At 45.9% G+C, this 22,567-nt stretch overlaps 1 protein-coding gene across 1 annotated transcript in view; it reads left to right on the top strand.

The window, feature by feature from the left end:
- LOC137537613 (uncharacterized) overlaps positions 1 to 22,567 on the top strand; it is a 167,289-nt gene that overhangs the window by 102,293 nt on the left and 42,429 nt on the right. Inside the window, exons 3-4 of the mRNA XM_068259498.1 lie at positions 3,338 to 3,411; positions 5,009 to 5,094. Of these exons, the coding sequence (XP_068115599.1) occupies positions 3,346 to 3,411; positions 5,009 to 5,094 (152 nt within the window). The 5' untranslated portion in view covers positions 3,338 to 3,345. The remainder of the gene's footprint in view (positions 1 to 3,337; positions 3,412 to 5,008; positions 5,095 to 22,567) is intronic.

Raw genomic sequence — 22,567 nt, forward strand, 5'->3', positions numbered from 1 at the left:
GTAATTTAGCATTCACAGGGCAGCACGGTGGCGTAGTGGTTAGCTCTCTCGCCTTGCAGCGCTGGGTCCCTGGTTCGAATCCCAGCCAGGGCACTATCTGCAAAGAGTTTGTATGTTCTCTCCGTGTCTGCGTGGGTTTCCTCCGGGCACTCCGGTTTCCTCCCACATTCCAAAAACATACGGATAACTTAATTAGCTCCCCCTAAAATTGGCCCTAGACTACAGTACTTACACTACATAATATAGACATATGGCAATGGTAGGGATTAGATTGTGAGCTCCTTTGAGGGACAGTTAGTGACAAGATAAATATATATATATATATATATATATATATATATATATATATACACTGTACAGCGCTGCGTAATATGTCGGCGCTATATAAATACTAAATAATAATAATAATAATTCAAGGCTCTGTTACTAGTATGGGTTTAATCTAGATCAGTTGAATTGGGTGCCGTGATCAGCAGCTGTGTAATAGACTGTATTGTTAATTGTGGTTACATGGCGCGAGGAAGTTAATTGGGTTCCCAATAATAGCCGATCACCTATCGTTAGCCGATCGGCTATTGCTACGTCTGCTTAGTAGTAGCCAATCTGCTGTCACTAGTAGAAAGGCTTCTTCAGTGCCGGGAGGAGGTTAGTTTTAAGCATTAGGAGGGAGGGTTAATGAAAGACAGGGCACTGGGTAAGTTTAAGTTAAATATCAGTATTACTATATTACTGATGTTTGAACTATTGGCCCCTACTGCCTTGGTGGCGCGGCTATATGAACTAGTTTAATATCTCAATGAGATCCTTTTAGGTATGTTCATAACACCAGCAAATTCCACATATTGTGCATTGTGTAGGTTACAGTTTACTTAAAGAGAAACTCTGACCAAGAATTGAACTTTATCCCAATCAGTAACTGATACCCCCTTTTACATAAGAATTCTATCTATTTTCACAAACAGACCATCAGGGGGAGCTGTATGACTGATATTGTGGTGAAACCCCTCCCACAAGAAACTCTGGCAGTTTCCTGTCTGTGAACCTTGTTGCATTGTGGGAAATAGCTGTTTACAGCGGTTTCCAACTGCCAAAACAGCAAGCAGCAGCTACATCACCTGCCAACAGTAAAAAATGTCACCATGTGATAAATGTCAGAATGTAAATCAGGGATTTAAAAGATTTTACAATGGGCAAACACTGACTAAATCATTTATACATAATGTAATAAAAAAGTGCTTTATTTTTACAATAATTATTTTCACTGGAGTTCCTCTTTAAATCCATCTCCGACTCCAGGTACCCAAATTGCTCTGACTCCTTGACTCTGATAGTGTTGGGCGAACATCTAGATGTTCGGGTTCGGGCCGAACAGGCCGAACATGGCCGCGATGTTCGGGTGTTCGACCCGAACTCCGAACATAATGGAAGTCAATGGGGACCCGAACTTTTGTGCTTTGTAAAGCCTCCTTACATGCTACATACCCCAAATTTACAGGGTATGTGCACCTTGGGAGTGGGTACAAGAGGGAAAAAAAAATTAGCAAAAAGAGCTTATAGTTTTTGAGAAAATCGATTTTAAAGTTTCAAAGGGAAAACTGTCTTTTAAATGCGGGAAATGTCTGTTTTCTTTGCACAGGTAACATGCTTTTTGTCGGCATGCAGTCATAAATGTAATACATATAAGAGGTTCCAGGAAAAGGGACCGGTAACGCTAACCCAGCAGCAGCACACGTGATGGAACAAGAGGAGGGTGGCGCAGGAGGAGAAGGCCACGCTTTGAGACACAACAACCCAGGCCTTGCATGAGGACAAGAAGCGTGCGGATAGCAATTTGCATTTTGTCGCCATGCAGTCATAAATGTAATACAGATGAGAGGTTCAATAAACAGGGACCGGAAACGCTAACCCATCACAGATGTTCATTGTTCATGTTACTTGGTTGGGGTCCGGGAGTGTTGCGTAGTCGTTTCCAATCCAGGATTGATTCATTTTAATTTGAGTCAGACGGTCTGCATTTTCTGTGGAGAGGTGGATACGCCGCCGATCTGTGACGATGCCTCCGGCAGCACTGAAACAGCGTTCCGACATAACGCTGGCTGCCGGGCAAGCCAGCACCTCTATTGCGTACATTGCCAGTTTGTGCCAGGTGTCTAGCTTCGATACCCAATAGTTGAAGGGTGCAGATGGATTGTTCAACACAGCTACGCCATCTGACATGTAGTCCTTGACCATCTTCTCCAGGCGATCGGTGTTGGAGGTGGATCTGCACGCTTGCTGTTCTGTGTGCTGCTGCATGGGTGTCAGAAAATTTTCCCACTCCAAGGACACTGCCGATACCATTCCCTTTTGGGCACTAGCTGCGGCTTGTGTTGTTTGCTGCCCTCCTGGTCGTCCTGGGTTTGCGGAAGTCAGTCTGTCGGCGTACAACTGGCTAGAGGAGGGGGAGGATGTCAATCTCCTCTCTAAAGTCTCCACAAGGGCCTGCTGGTATTCTTCCATTTTGACCTGTCTGGCTCTTTCTTCAAGCAGTTTTGGAACATTGTGTTTGTACCGTGGATCCAGAAGGGTATAAACCCAGTAATTGGTGTTGTCCAGAATGCGCACAATGCGTGGGTCTTGTTCAATGCAGTCCTAGGCCGAAGAGGTCATAGCCTAGGGTCACAAAACCTGTTTATTGGGCAATTTCAATGGTGGCGAGTCTGACGTACATAAATCGCAGCAATGGCCGTTAGCAACGTCTGAATCTCACGAAATGTCTCATGCAGGTAGAAGACATATTGTTAGACTTGGGCTCCAAAGATGGGTTCCCTACATCTCTGCAAACCAGAGTTACAGGGCTCCAAATTTGGTGGAAGGTGGTGGCGCCTGTGATAAATTTCAGAAAGTAAAATAGGGAGAGGAAAGACTTTACAATGAGCAAACACTGACTTAATCATTTATGAAATTGAGCAATTTTGTTAATGTAATTTTGGTTATAGTTCCTCTTTAAAGGGACTCAGAGCTCAAATATAATTATTTATACATACCTGGGGCTTCCTCCAGCCCCATCCGCTCAAATCGCTACCATGCCGCCGTCCTCCGCTGCCCGCAGCTTCGGAAACCGGGATGGGGTTGGAGGAAGCCCCAGGTAGGTATACATTATTTTTTTTACTTATTTCAGCTCTGGTACACGAGTCCATTTTCATTCATGCTATACAGCAATGTTATATATGTGTGCTGAACCTTCATAACTTTTATAACATCTCATTTATGGCAGGTTCCCTTTAATGCTCATTATTTTACTATCTCTTCAGTATCATTAAATTCTCTGTGTTTTTCTGTTTCTCTTTATTCTCAGGCTCTGACATGAAGAAAGACATTGAAGCTTTAATAGCCCAGGAAAGAGCTGACATCATCAGCAAGTATGAAAAGGTTAGTGCTGAAACAGGGGTGCTCATCAATATTCTGATATGTACCCTTTCATGTAAGCTCTGGCTTGCCAAGAGCCCTGTGGTGAAGTTAGAGTGACCTCAAGTACCCCTCCTACATTTTGACACAAATGAATTTATTACATCAATTGTGTGTAAATGGTTTACAAGCATTTCCTTCTGTATTTAAATAACTAAAATACTTGCCTGGGTTTGCTTGTATACCTACGTTGGACTTGTATACCTACCGTATGTTACATCCCAATTTAATATGTATTTTGGGGGATGTGAGAGGAAACTGGTGTTGATTCATTAGGTTATTTAATAGGAAGTAGTCTTAGCACAGTTTGCCTTTACTTTGTCCCCTCAAATTTAATGTGCTCCCCCGGTTCCCATCCATGAAAAAAGTTAATTGGCTTTACCCCAAAATTTGGCCTTGTACACACCATGCAATTTTCACTTCCGATTTTATTTTAGCAGGTAATCAAATTGATACTCAGATCTGACATTGAGATTGAATCAAAAGACCGTACACATGGAATTATAGCCAGCATTTCAATCAATATTTTCCAGCATGTCTGATCTCCTTCCAGTCGATAAAGAGATCGATTTTGAGTTTGGGATTGGTCTCTAGTAATCAGTAGACTGTACATTTGTTTGCCCTTTCCCATCATTTTCTCCATCAGAGAAAGGATCTGATGCTGGGCATACACGGCTCGATTTTGCCGCTCAATTCTCCCGCACGATCGATTCCCTGCTCAATTCCGCAGTCGATTGTCTTATTTTCCGCTCGTTTTTCTTAACTTTTTTCATTGTGTTTAATGCGGAATCGAGCAGCAAAAGATTGGACATGTCGGAAATTATCTATCGAGCCATCTAAATTGCTCAAAAACGAACCGTGTATTCCCAGCATTAGTAAAAATTGCGACTATACATGTCAAACTTTTTGCCCAACTTTTTCCTCCAGGTCAAATCTGGCGCACAAAATAACCTAATTAAATTTGGCCTGCAAGTGGTTTCCCCACTTTGCATTAAGTTTGGCCCACTCCTACCCTCCTTCTCTGCCCTTTTCCTCTGCCCTTTGTCCTGCATAGCTGTCCTCTGCTCCCCTGCCCAGCTGAGTATCGGGTAGCAGAAGGCTGGCATCTCGCACCTCTCCAACTGTACTGCTGTGAATCCTCCTGGAACTGCTCCCACTAGTTACAGCTTCTATCTCCTCCCAAGAGATGCTGGGTACTATAGGGAGCGGCGAGAGGAGGATTTACAGCACTGCAGCTGTAGACTGGTGAGAGATGCATGCCTTCTGTTGCCTGATACTCTGCATTTTATTCTGCTAATCGGGGGGAGCACAGGTAAGGGGGCCACAGACACAACCAGGGAAGCTGTATTAGGGAGGGGAGAAACACTAAACAAGGAAAGCTATATTGGAAAGTGAGGAAGCACACCACCAGGGAAGTTGTAAATTGTTTTGCACTGTCGAAAGAGACATGTTTGCCTTCTGAAGTGTAATCCATTAAGTTTTGCATTATTGAAATCACAGAGCATATGTAATTCTTTCATGAACCACCATTCACATGCGGATCTCCCTTATCTCTTTCCAGGGAAGACAACCAGGCGCTCAGATTGACCCTTGGGAAGATGCAGATTTTGCTCTCTACAAAGTCACTGACAGATTTGGATTCCTACAGTAAGTCCAAGAGTAAAATTTACAAGGCTGGCAGTTTGCTAATGAGCGAACTTGGCCTAAAAAAAAATGATGCAGCCACTGGGATAGTCTCATAAATGTTTACCACCCCAAAGGTTCACCTTCGTTGGTAGGTGCAGATAAAATCTAGCTCAGACTTGGAAATGAAAGTGAAGATACTTTCCTACTCCTGTTTTGAGCTAGGTATTAAAAATGTAATTGCAGTAACATAACGCTAAATACAACAATGTGTTTGGCAACCCCAGCAGTCACTCATGGAGGGCATTGTTCAGCCTCCTGTATCACTCACCTAATATGATGTCCTGAGCTGCACCATAGCTTGGGCTTCTACACAGCTTCCTATTTGTACGTGAAAAATCCCACTATTCCACAAAGCCACGACCAGTTACTCAAAAGGCTCAAGTGTCTCAAGGTCTCCTAACTAGCACATCAGAATCAGTAGATGTGATGGTGACAAGTGCTAGTTTCCTTTCCAAAATGAAACCCTACATGTTTTAATCACTAGTGCTTAGAGGTCACAATTTTTTTTGTAATATTTCACAGTTATTTTTGGCGATTGCCATTCTCATTCTGGTAATGAGAATCATAACGTGATCGCTTTTGGAATACGGCATGCAGTGTTTGGGCTTTTGCAATTGCAACGCTTCAGTTTGAAAGCTCCCATAGGAAGACACTGGACTAGCGCAGTGTCTAGTGATGTCTTCTTTGCATCTCTGTTTTTGAGGCCACAGAGGATATCTTCACTATCATTGTAAATAAAACCTATTTTTGTAGCGTAGGATAGAGTTAAGGTGACCATGCATCAGGCGATCAACCCTCCAATTACAGTATTATAATCAAATTGGATGAAAATCGGTGCTGCCGGGAGCATGCCTGATCGACAAAGCGACCAATTTTGGGTCGAAATTGTTTGCGTGTATCAATCGGACATGCGGCAAGATTTTGGGCCGAGGAGGCATCAATAGGCCGATTCCAAAGAGATTTCATGCTGAAATAGATCAGGAATTGGCCTGCGGTTTATGGCCCCCAACAGAGCTCTCTACGATTGGAAAGAGATCTGTCTCTGAGTCAATCTGACCATACATTGTCTGATGTATGGGCACCTTAAGAAACACTTAAACCTGATCTAAGGATCACCAGAGTTTAATGCAGGCCCCGAGGAAGAGCAAATCAGGAGAAAATTCCTCTCTATCCAAACTAAACAAAATAATTTTTTATTTAATCAGAGAGCCAAGTGTGGAAAATGTATTACATTTTAAGAAGGACTTGACATTTTTTTCTCTAGCTAGTGATGAAAATTCTAATTGATTTACAGCTTATGGGGTTTTTTCACTAAGCAGAGCTACGTAATAAGACACATCTCATTGACTGTTCTCTAACTCCCTTCTCTCCACTCTCTGAACACTCCCTCTCCTCTGTAATTGCCAAAGCTTCTTTGGATCCTATTCCCTCCCATTTCATTCATTCCGCAGCTATCCTCCTCTCTCTTGCCTGCACTAAAAACGCTATTTAATCTGTCCCTCTCTACTGGCATCTTTCCGTCCCCACTCAAAAAAGCTGTTGTGACACCACTACTTAAAAAGCCTTCTCTAGATCCTACCACACTTGCCACCTACCGCCCAGTGTCACTTCTCCCATTTGCATCCAAACTACTTGAATGCCATATACCTGCAGAATTAAGCCATTATTTATCTGCTAACTCCCTACTTGATCAGTTCCAGTCTGGCTTTCGCTCTAACCACTCCACGGAAATAGCCCTTACCAAAGTGGCCAATGACCTTCTTGCAGCCAAATCCAAAGGTCAATTTTCCATACTCATCCTTCTTGACCTGTCATCAGCATTTGATACTGTCGATCACACCTTACTCCTACAAATACTTTCAAATATAGGACTAAAGGGCCTTGCTCTCACATGGTTATCTTCCTACCTCTCTGGAAGGTCCTTCACAGTCTCCTACTCAGATCAAATCTCTTCTCCTCATGCTTTGTCTGTCGGGGTTCCCCAAGGATCTGTCCTTGGTCCCCTCCTCTTTTCCATCTACATTGGTGATTTAATCAGCTCATTCGGGTTTCAATACCACCTCTATGCAGACGAAACACAACTGTACCTCTCTGTCCCAGACCTTCACTCCCTCCTTAAAGGAGAACTGTAGTGAGAGGTATATGGAGGCTGCCATATTTATTTCCTTTTAAGCAATACCAGTTGCCTGGCAGCCCTGCTGATCTATTTGGCTGAAGTAATGGCTGAATCACACCAGAAACAAGCATGCAGCTAATCTTGTCATATCTGTCAAAATTGTCAGAAAAACCTGATCGGCTGCATGCTTGTTCAGGGGCTATGGCTGAAAGTATTAGAGGCATGGGATCAGCAGGATAGCCAGGCAACTGGTATTGCTTAAATGGAAATAAATATGGCAGACTCCATACACCTCTCACTACGGTTCTCCTTTAAACGTGTTCCTGACTGATTGTCTGCTATATCCTCCTTCATGTCCTCTCGCTTCCTAAAACTTAATATGAGTAAAACAGAACTAATCATTTTTCCACCGTCGCTGTCCACCTCCCTGCCTGAAGTAACAATAAATGTTAATATCACTCCCATAACTTCAGTTCCCAAAGCTTTTTGCTTGGGGGTGATATTCGACTCATCTCTCTCTTTTATTCTTCATGTTTACTCCATAACCAGCTCCTGCCATCTCCAACTCAAAGATAGGTGAAGTGAGGGGCACCAAAGCATGGGTGGGTGTGCCACGACCCCGTCCCAGTGTCCCTTGGGACCAGTACCGCCAAAGTGATGAATGGGTCGGCACCACCAAAAGTAAATAAAGCTCTTTAATGAACCAGAACACAGCAGTGACAGACGCTGTTTCGGGCTGACAAGCCCTTCCTCAAACTGCTTACAAAGTGAACACACACTAGCACCAACCTTATACACCCACTGAAGTGGGTGGGAACACCAGCGGACCTGATGGGAGACCTGAAACTAGCCACATAACAAAGGTCACTCACCAATAGCGGAAGAAACCGCTAGACGCCAAGCCGGAACCTCCCTCAGCGCTACCTCGCTTTCCCCTGCACAACAGAATGTTACCAGCCAATCAGAGAAAAGACTCGACACCGTCCTTTAGATTCTGAGGAAGACGGCCGTGCCGTCGAAACATGTCAATCTAGCCGCAAGTTGTGATTTTGTAGGGGCGCCCCACATGATTATAGAGTGACCCCTTGCTGTTCACCACCCGTTATCTACCACATTACGACATACGGAGAAGTATCATAGCGGTGGAACGCAAGGAAGTCTATGTGGCAACCGAGCTGAAGCGCAGTAGGAAGTGACGCTACTGCTCTAAGGACGAGTAGCCGGAAGCTGTCCATTCAGGTGGATTGTGTAACAACTCTTGGAACACAGCAGTTGACCGCTGTAGCGGCAGCTGCGCGCTACACCTCCGGACTGAACACGTGGGTTATACATCAATCCTTGGAACAGAGCAGCTGCCTGTGGAGCGGCACTGCGCGTTATATCCCCGGACTGAAAAACGGACAAATTGGAGGAGACTACCCAGGTTGGACGAATAATAGGCCAAGGACTCTCCAATACTGCTGGAAGTGGTGAGACACATATATAGGAATACCCGTATACTCGCCTCTGGTGAGATACGGTAACAAGGTCTTGCATGCATTTAAGAAGCTCACAGCATATCTGTATGTGACAAACTGTGGTATTAAGCTATCCACGCATATCACCCTGTGTTTGCTTCCGGTATTGTGGAATAATATCAGGTGGAGAGATGTACGGCCTATAAGAATCCTATATATCCCCCAATAGGGATTTTTTAAATTGTGCATAACGTCTTTGTGGATCAACTTTTGTCAGGGATGTATTATCTTAACTGATTATCACATTTTTTGTGGAATATCATTAATTAATAATTTTAAAGGGGAACCAGCATGCTCCTTGTGTGAATGTGAGTGTGCATGAACGTGTATTAAACGAAATTAGTGTGCACTAATTGAAAAACCCGTTGAAATATATGTATTAATTGAGGAATACCTGTAATTTACACAGTCTTTTTAAATTTGAATAAAACAAATTTTAAATCCAGCGCACCCTCCATTATATTTAAACTTTGTCCTTACTGTTGGTGTGGGTAGGGGGAAACCACGCCTGGACGGTTGCAGCAGGAGGAAGTTCTCTTTGGTGAGTATTAATTAGCTCACGCAAATTTTAGGCAGCGCCTTCCAGTGTGTATAAAAAGACTCGGCACCGCCCAGCGTGACGTCACGGCTCTCTGCCGTACGCACACGCTATCAGAGTCATAGGCTCTCGCAAGGTGTCTTGGGAGTATAAAGTGGTGTCATGGAAACCAGACGCTCTGCATCCCCCTCTTGCGGCGCAGCCTCTCTAGTCCCGGCCAATCACAGCGGTGAATAGCCGCCAGCCAATGAACAGTGAGGCCCTGCACCGCTCAGGACGTCACCGCTCTCTGCAGTGCGTCCATACAGTATACATGTCATTGGCGAATGCAAAACAGGCTGGGGACAATGACTAGTTCTAAATAGCAACACCCAGAACTTAGTCAAAAATAGTGAAACGACACCACTTCAAAAGATAAAATTGCAAACAGATAAAATTACTGGCATTAATATAAAAACTTACAAGTCCCCCATCAGGTCAGCTGCGTGCGCCAGATAAAATCATGAAAAAGAGCATCTAAAATAACAAGATTAAAGATGTATGAGACCAATAAAAATAGACATTCTCCCAATACAAGTCATATACAGAATCTAAGGTCATATTCCTTATTCAAGCCGCCTGATCCCATTGTACCTAGTCTCCTGATCCAATATGCCTCTTTCCGAAGCAGTGCCTTATCGCGTCTTCCTCCCCTAAAGTCAGTTGGAACCCCATCAATTACAGTGACCCTTAATTGAGAGACCGAGTGTCGAAAGTTATGGAAATGCTCTGCCACTGTCAAATTACAGTGTGGATTCCGTATATTCGATTTATGCGACGAAATACGATCTTTCAATCGCTGGGTCGTCTTGCCGACATATGAAAGGCCACAAGGGCATTTCAACATGTAAACAACGAATGTAGAGTCGCAATTGTACAAACCATTAATTTGCATGGGTGCACACAGAGAGGGGTGCGAGAAAGTTTTGCCTCGGATCACATTGTTGCACATGTGGCAACAGAGGCAAGGGTACATTCCACGACGGCCCTCACTTGGACGAGAGGGAATACCCGCCGTGATCTTATCCCGTACAGTCGGGGCGCGTTTGAAAGACATTAGGGGAGGGTATCTAAACTCAGCAATAGTAGGCAACCCATCCCTCAAAATGTGCCAATGTTTGCGGATGCTGTGTGTAATGGCATCACTACAAACATTGAAAGTAGAAACAAAAGGAAGTCTAACCCCAGTTCCACCTGCACTCCTCCTTGATCTAGGCCTAAAACAATGATCCGGGTAACCTCTAGCTCTAAACTTTTTTACCATCTCACGTCCACGTGTCTCACGTATAGACTCATCACTGACAATTCTGGCAACTCGTGCAAGTTGACCATGTGGAATACCAACCTTGGTGCCTGTGGGGTGGAAGCTACCAAAATGGAGCACTGAATTCCGATCTGTGCTCTTAACATATAAGTCTGTCATCACCCCAGTGTCACCAAGGGAAACCACTACGTCCAAAAATGGAACGCTAGTTCCATCAGCGTGAACTGTGAGTCGCACCTAAGGACAAGAGCCATGGAGCTGCGATACAAACTTCTGCAAGCTGCTCAGTGGCACCCTCCACACGCAAAAAATGTCATCTATAAAACGCCACCAACACAAAGCGTGCTGGTGGAATAATGAGTTGTTATACACAAAGGCCTCCTCATATAGCCCCATGTATAGATTTGCGTAGGAGGGGGCCACATTCGAGCCCATCGCAGTGCCACGCTTCTGTATGTAATATGCTCCTGCAAAAAAAAAATAATTGAATTTCAAAACAATCTCCAACAAAGTTATCGCAAATTTGCGCTGTTCAACCGTCAAATCGGTGCATGTCATCAAGTACCAATCCACAGCCTCTACACCTCCATCGTGAGGGATGGAGGTGTAGAGGCTTTCCACATCCATGGTCACCAAAAGGACATCACCATCAATAGTCAACGTCCTAAGCTTATTCAAAAATACAGATGTATCACGCAGATAAGAAGGCAGAGCCTGCACCTGCACTGGAGTAGACCATCGAGGAATTTGGCTATAGGAACAAAAATCGAGCCAACTCCTGCCACAATTGGCCTCCCCGGTGGTCCATCCAACCGCTTGTGTATTTTGGGCAATATATACAAATGGGGAGTCTTAGGAAAATCCTCCCTTAAGTACCTGCACAGACCCTCATCAATGACACCAGATTGTAATGCTGATTTTAATATTATATCAATTTTAGATCTAATCAAAAGCACAGGATCCTAACCAATCGGTTCATAAACTTCGGTGTCAGCCAGTTGGCGTAACACCTCAGCCTCATACATCACGGTGTCCATAACCACCACGGCTCCGCCCTTGTCTGCCGGGCGGACCGTAATGGCAGTGTTCATCTGTAATGTGCCAACAGCTTTCCGTTGGGCCGGTGTTAGATTACACTGGACTTTATAAGAACCATGTTGAAATTCTGCCTCCAACTTTTGGAGATCCTCCTGTACCCTACTAATATAGGTGTCAATTATAGGGTGACTTGGTGGTACAAAATCACTTCGATTTCTTAAGCCCAAAGTTTTTAATTCAAAGCGTCCATCCACTGGTGCTGCTCTATTAACAAACTGCGGTGTAGTGGAAAAAAAGTGTTTCAACTTCAATGACCTGAAGAAACGGTACAGCTCCTGATCAAGTTCGAAGAAGTTGGTGTCAAGAACCGGCCCGCGGGACGCCTGCGTATACGGTTCCCGACTGCGGGTTTGACCAGATTAAGCGGGGAACAGCCTTATTTAAGCTACAAACAAGGCTGGAACCCCTCAAAACACCTCTCACTGCCACCACTAGCGTTGCTAGACACTTCCACTCTGCTGTCGAGTCCTCAGCGCGCACTCCGCGTTTTCGTATTTGGGTCAGCTTTGCGCTTAGGCCAAATACGGGAACGCCACGCACCCACACACACACACAGTTGCAATCTTACACTGTCGTGAAGCAAAGACCCACTAACAGTCGTTCCGAACGATACTGTTAGCTACTCGCACTGGCGTTGTTCGTACGTTGGGTCAGCTGCGCGCTTAGGCCAACGTATGACAAACGCCCCCACACACAATGCAATTACAATTTCCTACGGTAGTGTTGCTCAAGCGTACAATTAGGCATGAACTTATACACGGTTACACTTCAGTCTCTTCTAGGCTATGAGTGTTAGTTTAGTACGGCAGAAGTCAAACTTATTAAATAATAATTTAATATTCCAGAAAAAACATAGAACAGTGCAGAACTGATTATATACAAAAAGATTACAAAAAAACAAAGTAAAAATAGTTACAAGATAAAATGTACAAAGATAACACACAAAGCGATTTTGCTTACCAAAATAAACGGGAAATAAACGTACCAGCGTATCGATCTGGTGTTGTTGCGGGCGGTACGCACTCCTGGTCAGGAACCAGGTTAGTTCTAGCCGTGTGAGCTACCTCCAAGAACTACAAGTTGTGGCTATCCTAGCTGCGGTTTTATACTATGAAATACGCCTGGAGGCTGTAAGCCTGTGTGGACGGGGGGAAGCTAGATTTAATAACATCCTCAGACATAATTTGATTTCCCAGAGATCTGACATCCACATGTGAACAGTGTCCTATACAACAAAAGACTTTGTTAACCTCCAATCTCCCCAGGTTACAGGTGACAATTGATTAAGGCTTTCACATTGCAGCAGGATGTCCTGTGTGATCTGCTTCAAAGCAACTGTCTGATTAAGTGTTTCCTAATTACCTGTTTTCTGGCTGTCCAGAGGAACTGTATGCTAATGTCCCAGCCCCCTGCTTCCAGAGAAATTCACTGCAAATGTAGTACAGCCAGATAACCATCCCTTCAAAGCAGAATACACATGTGAGATATAGCAGACAGAAAATGACAGAGATATGTTCCTGTATTTCCTAATATCATCAGCACCTCAATATATCTCCACACCTCCGCCGTTAACTTGGTGCAAGGCAGACGATCTTCCCAGATCATCCTGCCAGCACCTACACTGTTGGTTCTGCTTGACGGGACAGTCCATCAGCATTCCCATGATCGCTCCCCTTCCGGATAGCGCTGGCAGGTGATTCTAAAGAATCATCCTGCCAAAGCCTACATTGACGGCCTGGCCGGGTGGGGTAACCCTTTAGCATCCTCAGGAGGGTTCCCCACCTGTCAGTTAGCTCCAAGCTACACGACTGGAAAGCTAGGTCAGGTTGCTGCAATGTGTCGTTGCCCTTGGCAACCTGACGTAACCCACCAGGGGAATGCGGGTCAGTGACGACCGTGAATTCGTGACCATAAAGACAGTGCTGCAGCTGGGGAAGGGTCCCCACCGTCGCTACATGCACTCTCTCTATGGTGGCGGGACCTATCTCTCGGTCCCTTTGGGGAACGATTATCTGCCGGTCTGCCTCCTCCACTTCGGACAGCTCAGAGGGAATAACTTCCCAGGACCCTCTCAGCCCGCCCCTCCCAGCTGGTGACCTGCTGGCTAGCCCCCTGAGCTCTTCCAGGCTGCTGTCAAATCGAACAGCCCCAGAGAGCTCAGGGCTGCCTGTCACACATTCCAGGAAGGCTGCAGACGGAGAGGCTCCTGGGCCCTCCGGGCCAGGTTCCGAATTGGGTGTGGCTGACCCAGCAACATTTGCCACTTCGGTGGACAGTCCCTCTGCTGTAGACCCGCTAGCGCTGCGGGTTACCACTGCAGCTGAGGGAGTGTCCACATTATACACATCATGAATCACATCACATTTGGTCTTAAAAACATCTGAAGGGGAAAGATCTGGCCTGGTGCCATCTGCCCCTTCAGTGGGCAATCCATCTGCTGCAGCCCAGCGAGCGCCGCTGGTTACTCCTGCAGCTGACGGAGTGTCCACATGACACCCCGCATTTTGTAGCACAACACATATGACATCAGCATTATCAGCCCTACATATATTGTCCTTTGGGACATCACATAAAACATCAACATTATCTGCAGCATTACACTCATTTCTACTCAGCACTTCACAATTATCATCAACAGTTCCTGCCTCGATCGCCTCGATAGTCCGTGCGTCACAAATGACCTCATCAGTTTCTGCATTCTTGGTATCAACAGGTTCCATTCCAGGCCTAGGCACTGGAGACTCACTAGGGCTGGCTCCTAGTACACAGTCCATAGCCCCTGGGGCCTCGCCAGCATTCCCCACTTGCACAGCATTATCAAACAGTACCTTGCAAGAGTCCTGAACTTCTGCTGGGGGTGCAGGCCCCACAGGGTTTGGAGTAGGCTCATACCGGGCCACTAACCGTCCCAGGTCAGTACCCAGCAAAACGTTGGTGGGGATTTTGTCAGTTACCCCAACTTCTTTCAGTCCACTGCCGGCCCCCCAATCCAGGTGGACCAAGGCGGTGGGTATGGCTGGGGTGACACCCCCAATTCCTCTGACAGCAATCATTTTCCCAGGTATGTACTGCTCCGGGTTCACAAGCTGGGGATGTATGAGAGTCACTTCTGCTCCAGTGTCTCTCAGCCCAGTGGCAACTGTACCCCCAACCGTGACACGCTGCAGATTCTCTGCATAGCCAGTGGCATTCCTTGTAGCACACAAAGCCGTTGGGACTTCACTGGGGTTTGAGGCCTCACTGGATTTTGGGGCCTCCCTCTTCCTCTCTGGGCAAGTCGTGCTGATATGACCCACCCTGTCACATACAAAGCATTTCCGAGTGTCAGGTTGCTTGAATCCAGGAGACAGCGGTGCTTGCCTCCTCTGGGTGCTGGGTGAAACAGGTTTAGCCATCTGTTCTCCTCTCCAGCTGGGCGTAGTAGTCCTCCGGGACTCAGGTGCTCTATGGGCGGTGTAGGCATCGGCCATTTCCGCAGCCTCATCCACTGTCTTTGGTTCTCGATCCAGCACAAACAGCCGGACCTCAACAGGACAGGTGTGTAGGAACTGGTCTTTTATCATCAGCTCCTGCAGGGCATCCAAGGTTTTGACTGACAGTCCTTTTAACCACTGCTGGAAGGCAGTGCGCAGGTTGCAAGCATGATCCAGGTAACTGTCATTAGGACCTCGCTGCACTGTCCTGAAACGTTTTCGATACACCTCTGGCGTGAGGTGGTATCGTGCAATGATGGCTTTCTTAATTGCCTCAAAGTCTGTTTCTTCCTCCTGGGGGAGACTCACAAACGCCTCCAGGGCCTTGCCTCTCAGCCCTGGTGTGAGGTATCTTGCCCACTGCTCACGGGGCACCCCATACTGCCGACAAGTCCTTTCAAACCCCTGTAGGAAAGTGTCTATGTCAGAGTCCTTGTCCATAGCGGGGAACTTATCCAGGGGGATTCTGTGGACTCGCTCACCTTCGCGTTCTGCGGGTCCAGCAGACCGGTTCTGCTGCTGAAGTTTAGCCAGCTCCAGCTGGTGTTGCCGTTCAGCTCTTCCCTCCTCCGCCCGGCGTCTTTCACTCTCGGCCTGGCGTCGCCGTTCAGCTCTCCCCTCCTCTGCCTGTCGGTGCAGTAGGATTAGCTTTAGGCGCAGTTCAGGATCAGCCGAGTTCAGTAGCTGTAGATCAGCTTCCAGAGATGGCATCTCCGTGTTCGGTGGATCATCCAGGACATCGTCTCCACTCGCATTCTGTGGCGGGAGCGATTCCTCCTCTGGCGTGTCGTGAGCTGCATCCGCTGACGTTGAAGCACGGGCTCGCTCTGCCTCATCATACTCCTCGAGCGCACGAACTAACTGCTCCTTAGTCTGGCCGCTCACCGTCTCGATGCCCTTGTGCTCACACAGGTTGAGTAGTATCTCTTTGTTTTGCCTTGCATAGCTGGATGCTTTCTGAGCCATCGTGTTGCAAAAAATAAAAAGAAAAAAGGGGGGAAGGGAAAGCAAAACACCAAGTGTGTATCTTTGAACAAAAAAAAAACGTATATAGTTTCTGCACTGAGTAGACTTCTGTAGGCTAGTTGCTTCTAGCAAGCTTCCAGCCTTTAGTACTCAGAATAGCGAGCTAAACTGCGTACTAATGTACTAAACGATGCCACCACTGCCAGCCAATTATGTCAAGAACCGGCCCGCGGCACGCCTGCGTATACGGTTCCCGACTGCGGGTTTGACCAGATTAAGCGGGGAACAGCCTTATTTAAGCTACAAACAAGGCTGGAACCCCTCAAAACACCTCTCACTGCCACCACTAGCGTTGCTAGACACTTCCACTCTGCTGTCGAGTCCTCAGCGCGCACTCCGCGTTTTCGTATTTGGGTCAGCTTTGCGCTTAGGCCAAATACGGGAACGCCACGCACCCACACACACACACAGTTGCAATCTTACACTGTCGTGAAGCAAAGACCCACTAACAGTTGTTCCGAACGATACTGTTAGCTACTCGCACTGGCGTTGTTCGTACGTTGGGTCAGCTGCGCGCTTAGGCCAACGTATGACAAACGCCCCCACACACAATGCAATTACAATTTCCTACGGTAGTGTTGCTCAAGCGTACAATTAGGCATGAACTTATACACGGTTACACTTCAGTCTCTTCTAGGCTATGAGTGTTAGTTTAGTACGGCAGAAGTCAAACTTATTAAATAATAATTTAATATTCCAGAAAAAACATAGAACAGTGCAGAACTGATTATATACAAAAAGATTACAAAAAAACAAAGTAAAAATAGTTACAAGATAAAATGTACAAAGATAACACACAAAGCGATTTTGCTTACCAAAATAAACGGGAAATAAACGTACCAGCGTATCGATCTGGTGTTGTTGCGGGCGGTACGCACTCCTGGTCAGGAACCAGGTTAGTTCTAGCCGTGTGAGCTACCTCCAAGAACTACAAGTTGTGGCTATCCTAGCTGCGGTTTTATACTATGAAATACGCCTGGAGGCTGTAAGCCTGTGTGGACGGGGGGAAGCTAGATTTAATAACATCCTCAGACATAATTTGATTTCCCAGAGATCTGACATCCACATGTGAACAGTGTCCTATACAACAAAAGACTTTGTTAACCTCCAATCTCCCCAGGTTACAGGTGACAATTGATTAAGGCTTTCACATTGCAGCAGGATGTCCTGTGTGATCTGCTTCAAAGCAACTGTCTGATTAAGTGTTTCCTAATTACCTGTTTTCTGGCTGTCCAGAGGAACTGTATGCTAATGTCCCAGCCCCCTGCTTCCAGAGAAATTCACTGCAAATGTAGTACAGCCAGATAACCATCCCTTCAAAGCAGAATACACATGTGAGATATAGCAGACAGAAAATGACAGAGATATGTTCCTGTATTTCCTAATATCATCAGCACCTCAATATATCTCCACAGTTGGGAAAATATGTAGGGCAGTATGATAAACCCAGTTCCAGAACCTCTACTTCATCCTTTGTTAAGTGGTAGGAGGAAATATTAACCACCAGAGAGTCTCCTATTTCCTGGGTCTCAACACCCTGGGGCTCCCTGGTTGTCTGCCTTTCCCTGCGCCTCCGCCCACCTCTCCTGATCCTCCCCCGATACCCACGTTTGGGGACGGGTCTCTAGAATCCGCACTCGAGGGATCGGACGCAGGGTCAGCACCTCAGCCTGAGCCAGGGTTCCTTGGTTTACGGCCTCGTGGAGGTTTACCGCCCTTTGGCCCTTGGCGTCTCGGCACTGGCTGTTTCTGCCAGGCATAGACATAGCCCGAGGTATAGTCGGCCGAATCACGTGCAAACTTCCCTCTCTTTTCACTCTGTACCGCCTTAACAAAGTCCTCCATTTTCTTATTAAAGTTTTCCATATAGTGTGCAAAGTCACCTGGGGTCATGTTGTTTTTGACTTGGGTAGTCAAAAGATCAATTTTACTGTCCAAGCGCGGGAGTTCCTGATGTATGCGTACTATAGTATGTAACATAGCGTCAAACGACGCTTTATTCCAGATGCACTCCCATATTTTTGTAAAAGCCACATCCTGTAGGAACATTATTGGTGCTATCTGGGATCTAATAGCATGTGGGATCCTCCTCACTCTACAGTACTCCCCCAGTGTCTTGGCATGGAGATGTAGATTAATTCTGCGCTTTTTAACCAACTCCAACTCCCTCTGTAGCGACTTAATGTCAGGTGTCTGTAGAAACTCAACGTCACCCTTGTCGAGGGCCAGGATCTGAGGCCTGCGCTTCATTGTAGTAGAAGGTGTCCACCGCGTTGGTCTCGGCCATCATATAGCTATGTGCTTCCTCTCACAGAGACACTCCAAGTCGCAAAGATAGGTGAAGTGAGGGGCACCAAAGCATGGGTGGGTGTGCCATGACCCCGTCCCAGTGTCCCTTGGGACCAGTACTGCCAAAGTGATGAATCGGTCGGCACCACCAAAAGTAAATAAAGCTCTTTAATGAACCAGAACACAGCAGTGACAGACGCTGTTTCGGGATGACAAGCCCTTCCTCAAACTGCTTACAAAGTGAACACACACTAGCACCAACCTTATACACCCACTGAAGTGGGTGGGAACACCAGCGGACCTGATGGGAGACCTGAAACTAGCCACATAACAAAGGTCACTCACCAATAGCGGAAGGAACCGCTAGACGCCAAGCCGGAACCTCCCTCAGAGCTCCCTCTCCAACTCAAAAACATATCTCGCATCCATCCTTTTCTCACTCAAGAAGCAACTAAAATGTTAATACATGCTCTTATAATTTCTCGTCTGGACTACTGCAACATACTACTCTGTGGACTACCTTCTAACAGACTGGTCCGCTCCAGTCGGTACTGAACTCAGCTGCTCGTCTCATTCATCTTTCTTCTCGATCTTCCTCTGCCGACCCTCTTTGTCAAGCTCTTCACTGGCTGCAAATTAACCAGAGGATCCAGTTCAAACTCCTAACCCTAACCTACAAAGCTCTCCACAATCTCTCTCCCCGGTACATATCCTCACTAATTTCCAGATAAAAACTCAATCACAATCTCAGATCTGCACATGATCTTCTGTTGTCCTCCTCTAGAATCAACTCCTCACATTCGCGATTACAAGACTTCGCACGTGCTTCACCCCTCCTCTGGAATGCCCTCCCACAACACATCCATCACTCGCCAACCTTTGTTGCCTTTAAACGCTCTCTAAAAACACACTTGTTCCGAAAAGCACATGCGCTACCTTAGGTCACTTCCCTTTGTCCTAAGACCAAATTGCACTCCTACTAGGTATCCTAAAACACACAGCCTCTATATATTTGCTGCATACTGCCCCTCCTCCTGTTTCTCTTCCCCCCCTCCATTACCTTTAGATTGTAAGCTCGCAAGGGCAGGGCTCTCTCCCCCTTTTGTGTCTTGGTAACCATTATACATTTTATTCATCATGTTCATTTTATCACTGTCATTACCAATTCTATAATTTGTATTTTGTATCATTCTTTGTATTTTGTCAGTAATTATGTATCTTGTATTTTGGTGTACACCATTCTCTGTATTATTATGTACCCCAAGTTTGTTTCTTACTTTGTACAGCGCCACGGAATATGTTTGCGCACTATAAATCAATAATAATAATAATAAAGCATCACGCTGCACGCTTAGTGAGCATTATAGCTGGAATACAGGATAGCGCACCTTCATTAGATAGCGCTGGGTAGCATTATAATAGTGAGCGCTAATTACTGTTTTCGCTGGTAACGTTTTACGTGCATAAAAAATATATGTTAGCAATTTCAATATTTCTAGTTTAACAGTGATTAATGGCCTGAGATAGGGATCCAAACAAGTTTAGAGCTCATCAAAGGCTGCCCTGTTCAGACACATCCTTGCACTCCCGAAAGAGGCATGGAATGTGTCTGTACTGCTCATAGCAGTGCATGCTGTCCAGACAATCAGCCTCATCTAGCCAGACCTTAAACGGTTCCATCTCTGAAGGAAAATAAAAAAAAAAATAGAACATTTGACCATAACTAAAATGCTATAAGTAATAAATTATGTGATAAATCACATTTAATCATCTGTAAGAGGCCAACAACACCATGTAAATACATGTTCCCTGGGGGGGGGGGGGACGGGGGGGGCCCTGGGGTACAGTGAGGGGGGTGCAACTTGGGGTCCAGGGCTCGGGGGCCCTGGCAGCAATTGTCCCCTTTGCCTCTATGTCAGCTCCAGGCGAGACTGTGTCCCAGCTTCACAGTGTCCCCAACAGTGTGCTGCAACTTCACAGCGTCAACAGTAGCTTCCCAGTGTTGTACATTAAACATTTAAACATTAATGTCAGCAATCATATTTGAATAACTATACCATGAAAGTTCCAAGTATGCATTCATAGCACACACATTAGCACACACATTACACAACAAACAAGTCACACTACATAGTATCCACATGCTACATTGCCTACAGTGATACACAATAAAAGTTATGCTTGCTTGGCACTGTACATATGCCCAACACAATTTACTTGCTAATTTAAAAACTATAAAAAATACACATACAAACACAGAACACTTACTTGCTCACTCTCAAACTATTCTGAAGCAGGTGCTGATGAGCAAAGCTTATATACGGCCAAAAACAGCTGAAAAATGTTAAGGAGTACCGCCTGAACGAAATGCGTGTAATTCTAACATTACACGCGTTACAAGTAATTGCACTCGTTAAGGAACAATGGCGCATGTTAAGGGTTAACGCGAGTAAACATTTACACAACGCGTGCTAACTTTTACGCGCTCAACTAACGCGCTTTATTTATGTAAAGCTATAGCGCTATTAGTTAGCGCTCTTTAGTGAATCAACCCCAGTGACTTTAAATTGTAAGCACGGCGTGCCCACCCTCCCCCGAATTGTGCTTGCCTCCATATAGGTAGCCAGATGTGCCCTCAGTATTGGGTAGCCCCCTCCCTACTATAGCTAGCCAGAAGTTTTTCCAGTAGCCCCCTCCCCAGTATAGCTATCCAGATGTACCCTCAGTATTATGTAGCCCCTTTCCCAGTATAAATAGCTTGATGTTATCCCAGTATATCTAGCCAGATGTGCCCTAGTATTAGGAAGCCCCCAAATCCAGCATAAATAACCTGAGGTGCCACCTCCCAGTATTAGGTAGCCCCCCTTAGGCAGAGCAGTGCATGCCTGTAGCTGTTACTCACCTGTTGATGCCGCCAGGATCCCTCTTCAGCTAGGTCTGTCGCAGCGGGACTCTCTTTAGCAGCGCACAAAATGAGACACCACTAGAGGGAGTCATAGAGATCAGGGCCGGTTCAAGTAGCAATTGGGCCCTATGGCAAAATTAGCCTGGGGGCCCCCCAACATACACCCCCCCCGGACCAAAAAGTGTCATTAGGGGCCTTTGTTGCAGCACAATTTCCCTCCTGGGCTCCTGAGCTGGCTGCTGACCCTCCCCCAATCACCTCACAACTTAAATGTGCTCCCTAGGACCTCTGCAGTGTCTGTCAGTGTAGTGTCTCACCTGCCTGCCAGCACAGATGAGACGCTACTCTGCCAAAGACTCTGCAGAGTCCCTGGGGAGCAACAGTTAAGATGGGGGAGGGACACCTTGGGGGCCTGGGGCAATTTCCCATTTTTTCCTATGGTAGCTCCGGCCCTGATAGAAATGAGATGCTGCAATAGGTATAGGGTGCTGACAGGGGAGTAACAGAAAAACATGCTTCACTCTGCATATGGCTGGGAGGGGGGGGGGGGGGGGGCGCACGCGCTGCCTCACATTGGGGAAATTATCTGGTTACCTCTAGATGGAGCCAACAATTATACTGTGTATTCAGCTAGTATTAGTCTAAAAAATACACTGCTGCCACATCTAACAAATAATGCCCCTCCTTTGTGTTCTAAGGTGTGCTGAAGTGGTCAAATGTTGCAGAATTTATATTTGAGCCTTCTTTCAAATTAATGTTTCCACTTCATTTGTATTTACTGCTATGATTTAATGTTTTTGGAAAGAACAAGTCTTCTACATTTGAGTTCCAGTTTTTTGTGTTTATAGCACTTTGGCCAAGTAGTCATTAAAAACCTACATTTGATGAAATGGAACACATGCAGCATAAGAAAGGAAATTATTTTGCGCTATTTCACAGGAGTATCGCTGGCAGTAGAGAATGGTTTCCTGTCCAACTGTCAGAGAATTGTAAACTGTCAGTAGTTGTTTTCATTATTCTTGTTAAAAGTTATGATTGGAGGCATCACACACTACTGCAAAGCACGTTGATATCTTGCCCAAAAATGTTAAGTCGGCTGTGCAATTTTTTTCCCTTCAGGCTTTTTAATTGATTAATATTATAGGTTGATTGAATTTGTTGCTTCTTTG

Source organism: Hyperolius riggenbachi, chromosome 11 (assembly GCF_040937935.1).
Source record: "Hyperolius riggenbachi isolate aHypRig1 chromosome 11, aHypRig1.pri, whole genome shotgun sequence".
Lineage (NCBI taxonomy): Eukaryota > Metazoa > Chordata > Amphibia > Anura > Hyperoliidae > Hyperolius > Hyperolius riggenbachi.